The following is a 7062-nucleotide window of genomic DNA, read 5'->3' on the forward strand; positions in this document are numbered from 1 at the left end:
CGAAGCTGTGGGCCATGTTATTAAAAATGGGTTTGGATCCCCCTCTGGTCTATTTTTTAGCTGAATTGCACAAGGACTTAAAGGCCTCCATTAGAATGGACCAAGAGGGACATCGTACAGCTTGGTTTAAATCAGGCAGGGGTGTGCGGCAAGGCTGCATCCTCGCCCCTATGCTGTTCACCTTGTATATAAATTCTCTGGAAAAGAAACTTTTGGCTGCTTCTGCGGATACACCACGTGCAGGAGACATTAACATCCCAGTGCTCCTGTACGCGGATGATGCCGCCTTAATAGCCAGGACACATCTTGGCCTCCAGAGACTCTTGGATACATTTAGTGACTTCATGTCTTCTCTTGAACTTGTGGTCAATAATTCTAAATCCCATGTCATGGTTTTTGGGGCTGCTAAAAATAATACTAAACCTTTTAATTGTAAGGGGGAAGTGATCACTAATGTTAAAGTTTTCACCTACCTCGGCATAATTTTCGACAACAAGGGCAGTTGGTCTCCTCAGATAACATCAAAAACCAAAGCAGTGAGGAGCTCTGTTAATGCCATCTTGAGCTTCTCAAGGAGACTTGGAGGGAAGCCAAGTGGTGCATTATTAGCACTGTACAGGGCGAAATCATTGGCTATAGCTAGGTACGGAGCAGGTGTTTGGGGCTATGTAAAAACTGATACCATTCAAACAGAGGTTAATAAGTTTTTTTGTTCTGTGTTAGGACTCCCTCTGTCAACAGCCACTTTTTCTGTCCATCAGGAGCTTGGAGTAGGGTACATTACTGATATCCTTTCCATGGCACCCATTCTTTTGTGGATTAGGGTCTGGATTAATAATAACCTAGGTCTTAACCACAAAATTCTGATGGATTGTTTAAAACTTGACAAACACAAAGATATTGCCTGGTTGTCATATATCAAAAAGTGCTCAACAGAACTTGGACGCCCGGAGATTTTCTCCTCCCCGCTGGATCTAAAAAAAGCAGACTTAGCTTGGGTTAAGGAAAATTTTTACAAGCTCAAGATCCTGGAGAGAGAGCAACTCCAGTTAACAAAACCTACGGTTAGAGCACATTATATGACAATTATTTGTCCGGCAATTCAACCATATCTTACCCTAGTTAACATTCCGTTTCACAGGTGGCTCCTGGTTAAGTTCCGTTTTAACCAGATTTACTTGGTACTCTGTGACAGACAGGGCTGGTTTAAGCCTGAGGACGCACCTGTATGTAAATGTGACAATTTTTCTATTCAAGATAATATGCACCATATGTTGTTTTGCCCCATCTATAACGTCCCAAGGCAGAAGTATTTGATACCTCTGTTGAAAGAGAAAGCTTTTATGCAAGCGAAACCAGCTTTACTGTACTTGCAAATGCTAGATACGCCCTTGGTGAAGTTCAGCGTAGCAAATTACCTTGTAGCTGCTGTACGAATCAGGAAGAGGAAATTATGATTTATCCTTTGGTGACTTTGATGAACGTGGTATATTTTGCTTTTTTGCACATGATGATCTCCTTTATAATCTGACCCCTTTTTAGATGAAACTATGAGCCATATTATGGGGACAATGAGGAATGTGGTATTTTTCGCTTTTTTGCACATGATGACTTCTTTTAACCTGACCCATTTTACTGTTTTTATATATTGTATTGTATGTAAATTTTAACATGTATCCGATTTGTTTATTTGCCGTAGTATGCTTTTATGATTTTTAACTAAATCGAATAAAGTGGTTTTTGACTTGACTTGACTTGGTGAATAGAGTAGTGGGTCCCCTAGTAGCCGTAGTAATTTCCTCCAACCCCAACTGTTGGTGAATAGGGTCTGGATAACCATTGAGTCCAGAGGAAGACCCCCAGGGACATTAGAGGCCACCTGGTTCATTTTGGTCATGGTGTGGGGAGGCACGCGTCCACGTGAAACCAGTGTTGGGCAAAGTGGCACTGTGCGGCTAAGTAATACAGGTGGCAGTGCAGCATGCCAAAGCCACCCCGTTCATAGGGGAGTGCCAGGGTGTCCTAGCTGACATGCGGACGCCTGCCAGCCTATACAAGCCTATACCACGCGGTGTATTGAAGAATGAGTTGGTGAGTCAAATGGGTATATCCAAAAAGAGGTAAAGTAAGCCGTTTTATAATGGCAGTGCATCCAGCCATTGACAGCGGAAGGCGAGTCCACCTGTGAAGGCAGTTTCTCAATGGCTGGTCCGTAGTTTAGCCGTATTACCTGCTGCATGTCATGATGGAGGAGTATGCCTAGATACTGGACCGGGCTGTTGCACTATGACAGTTGAAAGTCGCTTTGATAATGCTTGGTGGCATACATAAGTGGGAGTAGCTCGGATATGGGCTAATTGGTGTGGAGGCTGGAGAGGCCTCCAAAACTAACCACCTTGCGAAGAATTAGGGCCAAGTCTGGATGTCTCACAAACAGCAGCACATTGTCAGCTTACATGCAGATAAGTAAGGGGCCAGGTTTGAACTGCAGGCCATCGGTGCATGTGATTCTCCTGAAGATGTCGGACTAGGCAGTCCAGGGCTATTTTGAAGAGCAAAAGGGATAGTGGAAACCCCTGTTGCATCACTCTTGTAATAGGGAAAGTGGAGGTCAGTGAGCCATTAGCCCTGTCATGGGCAGTGGGGTCTGTGTATAATCAAGGAGATACAGCCACGGGAAAGGCTTAATTAGAGGAGTATTGCATAAAGAAAGGGCCATTCCAACGAATCGAAGACCTTCTCCGTGTCTAGTAGGGCAATAGCGGCTGGGACATCGGGAGAGATTCTGTTTAGGACAGAAAAAATGATACACAGGTTCAGGGACATGGAGCAATGGGGGAAAAATCCCGACTATATGGGGAATATAATTTGCTTCATCAAGGGGAGGAGAGGCAATTGGAGAGGATCTTGGCCAAAATCTTATCAAAGTTGAGGAGGGAGAGTGCACTGTAAGTGCAACAATGGAGTGGGTCCTTACCAGGTTTGAGAATTAAGGTAAGTACTGATCATCGAGATATGCTGCTGGGTCAGTGAAGTCCCCTGAACTCCATGGGTATAAAGTGGTTTATAATAATGGAGATTAGTTAAAACTACCTCGTTAATGGTTACCGTCAAACCCTCAGCCAGGCGAAGTTCAAGAATGAAAGAAGGGGACTGTGGCGGGTAGTTGGTTGCAAATGCTTGGCCAATGTACGTCCCAGTTGCTCTTCCCTCCCCATATCACCGGGCTCTGGCGTATTTACCCAGAAGGAGCACTTCCACGCAGCTAAGTCTCGATATTCGGTAAGCAGTGCGGCACGTTTCCGCTATTGCGGTTTACCCTGCTGCTGAGGGTCTGTGGTGTCCAGATTAGCCAGCTATCTCTCCAAACGAGCTAAGCTTCCACGCAAGTTGTGCAGCACCCTAGAGTGCTTAGAGATGCATATGCCTGGATGTAGGCCTTAAAGGCTTCCCATAAGGTGGCCTGTGTAGCTACTGAGCCCACATTGAGTTGGAAGTAGGCCGAGTGCAAGTCCGAACGGAAAAGTGCATCCTGGAGTACCATGGCGGGGAAGCGCCACTGACTCTACAGGCAGTCGGGCACTTGTAAATTAAAATGGACCGGGGAGTGACCAGAAGTGTGCAGGCTAAGTGTGTGATCTTACCCAGCCAGGGACCCAGAGTCTTGGAGATAAACCAGTAGTCCTTGCCTGATCATGTGGGGAAGAATAATGTGTGTATGCTGGGGCAAAGGTGTGTTCCAAATGCCAGGGGTCTCATAGCAGGTAAGTGTCTCAGACATTATGGAGAACTCTAAGTGACAAGGTTTCCCAGCCCTCGTGCTGGGGTCAAACTCCATGCGCCCTATATCAGTTAGGAGTGTCTGAAAAAGCACAGGTGTGTCGACATTAGGGGCATAAATATTAGCTAGTAGTACCCCGCTAGGGTCCTGGTCACCAGGCCATATCGGGCAAACAATCCCATAAACAAAGAAACAATATAAAGTCCTCATGTTAGTGTTTACCACTGGGTAATGGGACCACTGGGTAATGGGAACACTGCGGCGGCAGGGCCATTCCACAATCAGATCATGAAGGAGGGCAATCAGAATGGGTAATTGTCCAGTAGTGCTGAGATGGGCTCTGGAGGTCAACATGCATCGCGGTAAGGGAGCAGGGGCCAACGCAACATTGTTGTTACTAATAAACCATCACCAGAGGGTCTACTGAGCTATTCCGTGGGAAATAGGTCCGCACTCGCACCAGAGTGCGTGTCCAGAGGAGATAGATCGGTGTGGATTGCCTCGAGGATGCACTGTCCTAGGTGTGGTGTTTGCACAATTCCTCGATGCCTGCTGGGGTGTTGAAAAAGTGTGCTTTACCATCGTCTCCTACCGTGAGGCGGGCTGGGTAGAGCATGCCATTTCAGAATCCCAGTTTCTAGATTGCCAATTTTGCATCTGTGAACTTTTGGCGTGCCTCCTTGACTGCCAGTGTGAAGCCTGGGAATAGGGAGATTGTGAAGCCCTTGGAGGCCAGTTTCCTGGACAAGTCTCAAGGCCACATCTCGGTCCCGAAAATTAAGCAGCTTGGCAATAATGGGCCTCAGGGGGTGGGGGGATTGCTGGGGATGGTACGCGGACCCATAGAAGGGTGGGCCCTCTCCACAACATAGTTAGATATAAAGTTTGCTCTGCCTAGTAGGTCAGATAATAAGCGTTCAACAACTAGGTCAAGGCGCCCAGTCTCTGTGGACTCTGATATTCCCAGAATGTGCAGGTTGTTACAACGGTCTCGTACCTCAAGGTCTTCATTCTTGATGGTAACCAATTTGAGCAGGCGTTCCAGTCTCTCCAGCCGCTTCGTTGTTGTAGTGGCCCCATCCTCAAGGCCTGACCCGCGCTCCTCCGCTGCATCTATTCTGGTGTCATTGTGGTACAGTTGTTCCCAATGCAGAAAAGGTGACCAGCGAGGGAGTTAAATATGTTGTCAGTGTCTCAAAACCTGCCCTGAGTCCTACCATTATGCAGTCTGTGCCAGTCAGTTGTTACCTGTCAGAGCCTCTGGCAGCCTGCAGCTCCATTGTGGATGTGGACCCCGCAGTGTCCGTTTGCTTGGACGTCTCCAAGGGTAGCTTGTCACCCGCACCATGTCTGGAGCATGGGAAAATGGGACGTAGTGTGTCATGGATCCCCACTAGTTAGACAGTTCAAGTAGGCCCAGGTAGAAGCAAAGCAAGTGCCCCGGAGTTCCAAACTTGGAGTAGTATGGCTAGGTTAGCGGAGTTCAGGGACATGGTCAATACTTTGAAGTGTTACTACAGCACCGCTGGCAGTGCAGCCCTCAAGCAATTAGCATATATATGCCTGACAGGGCAGGTGGGGCATGACGCCGTGGATCCCAGCCAGGTCCCGATGGAGAGTGAGACGGCATGCTCAGGCCGCCATCCAGCTTGCTGCAGAGGACCGATGGGAGCGTAGAGCTCCAACGGGGCGGGCCACTGCACGGCAAAGAGTACGACATCTCTTGTGAATATCAGCGCAGAGTTTGGTGGCCCAGCGAAGCCTGGCGGCCTCAATACCTCTGACTGACCTGCTGCCCCAGTCACCGTGGGGTCTCTGAGGTGTGAGCGAGCCACCCGTCACTCCATCGGTAGTGCCGCCATAGCTGCATCTGGTCACCCTTGGCTTGGGAAAGGTACACCCAGGATCGAGTTGGATGCATAGAAGTGTGCATTCCAGCCGTGTTGCTGGCTGATTTGCTGGAGCTTCATTACCGTGCAGCCATCATGGTCACAAGCCTGGCCATGTCTCCCTCCCAACCCCCCCCCCCCCCCTTGAATGCTTAGGAATCCCAGCTATAGAGATACCGATTTACATACCTTTTATCAGAGAAAAATGAATTAAAACGGTTACAGTCACCTAGCCATAATGTGCAAAAACCTGTATTGCCTGGATAGCATAGAGTAGCTCGAACCAAACGATAGCTGATTTATTACCTGCTTTTGTGATCTCTGGATGCCAGTATAATTGTTTTGTGTATCTAATGGCATTTTCATACTCCTTTAGCTACAGTTGGATTTTGTTTCGTGGCAATAAGATCTCTGTTTTTCACAGCTAAATGATGGTCGTAAGTGCTTGGTAAAACAGTAGTGAGAGCAGTTTTTAACGACATTTCAGTGGGAGTGAAAGAAAATGTGGTTCACTTATTGGCATCTATTCGTGGCCTTAAATGACAACAAAATAACGAATCACTGTAGAGTGTGGGCTCCGCATTGAACCATTCCTGCGTGTAAAAGGAGTTTGCCTACTTAATTGTCCATTTATAACCCACTGTGACTAGCTTTTTTTCTTTTTCCTTTTCAGATGATGGGCAGTCTGGCTGCATTCTTGATTCGGTACCAACTAGTGCGGCTTTTTTATGACGTCTAATGTTGTTGGAAAATCAGAAAGGAGGCCGTGGGTCAGGGTTCCGCATAGTGCATCTACTCATGATCCTGTGATCAGCTGGAGGAGGAACAATAAACAATGGCTCCTGGACAGCTAAATGGGCCTGCTGCCCATCCGCCTTACAGTCTGTGGAGCAGGTTTGGAGGAAACGGAGCATTGGTTCATGTCATCACTGCTGTGAACTGTTTTTACATCATCAAGGACTATTGCTGTCCCAGTGAGGGCCAGCCGCAATAATGACATTATTTATAATGGGTCTTCTAGTAAATGCTACTGGGTTCACCTGCCCTGGTATGGGGCAGATAGTCTCAGGGTTGATGAGGAGAAGTCCCTGTAAAAGAGTATACAGTACGGCTATAATGAAGTAAACATTGTGATAATTTTTGTTTGAAAATTTCTTGTCTGTTGTGAAGTGTTGTGGATTACAGTTTCTGCATGTTCAATTCAGATGGTACAAGAGTCAATCTCTTAGCATCTGTCACAGGACAACACACAAGAACAACTATAAATCAATGGCTGCTGTGCGCCTTCATGTGGGTAATACAAGGACCTACTTTTGGTGAGATATGGGTTACTGTGCATACAGCAATCAAAGTACATCTTCCTACTCTTTTGAAACACACCCAACCTTTTTA

The 7062-nt window shown here is 47.0% G+C and overlaps 1 protein-coding gene across 2 annotated transcripts in view; it reads left to right on the forward strand.

Annotated features, from left to right (window-relative positions):
* Positions 1-6821, forward strand: part of DPAGT1 (dolichyl-phosphate N-acetylglucosaminephosphotransferase 1) — a 74446-nt gene extending 67625 nt beyond the window's left edge. For both annotated transcript variants that reach the window (XM_078682192.1, XM_078682193.1), the window contains exon 9: positions 6344-6821. In XM_078682192.1, the coding sequence (XP_078538318.1) occupies positions 6344-6409 (66 nt within the window). In that variant the 3' untranslated portion in view covers positions 6410-6821. The remainder of the gene's footprint in view (positions 1-6343) is intronic.
* The last annotated feature ends 241 nt before the right edge of the window (positions 6822-7062 follow it).

Source organism: Lissotriton helveticus, chromosome 3_1 (assembly GCF_964261635.1).
Source record: "Lissotriton helveticus chromosome 3_1, aLisHel1.1, whole genome shotgun sequence".
NCBI classification, from domain to species: domain Eukaryota; kingdom Metazoa; phylum Chordata; class Amphibia; order Caudata; family Salamandridae; genus Lissotriton; species Lissotriton helveticus.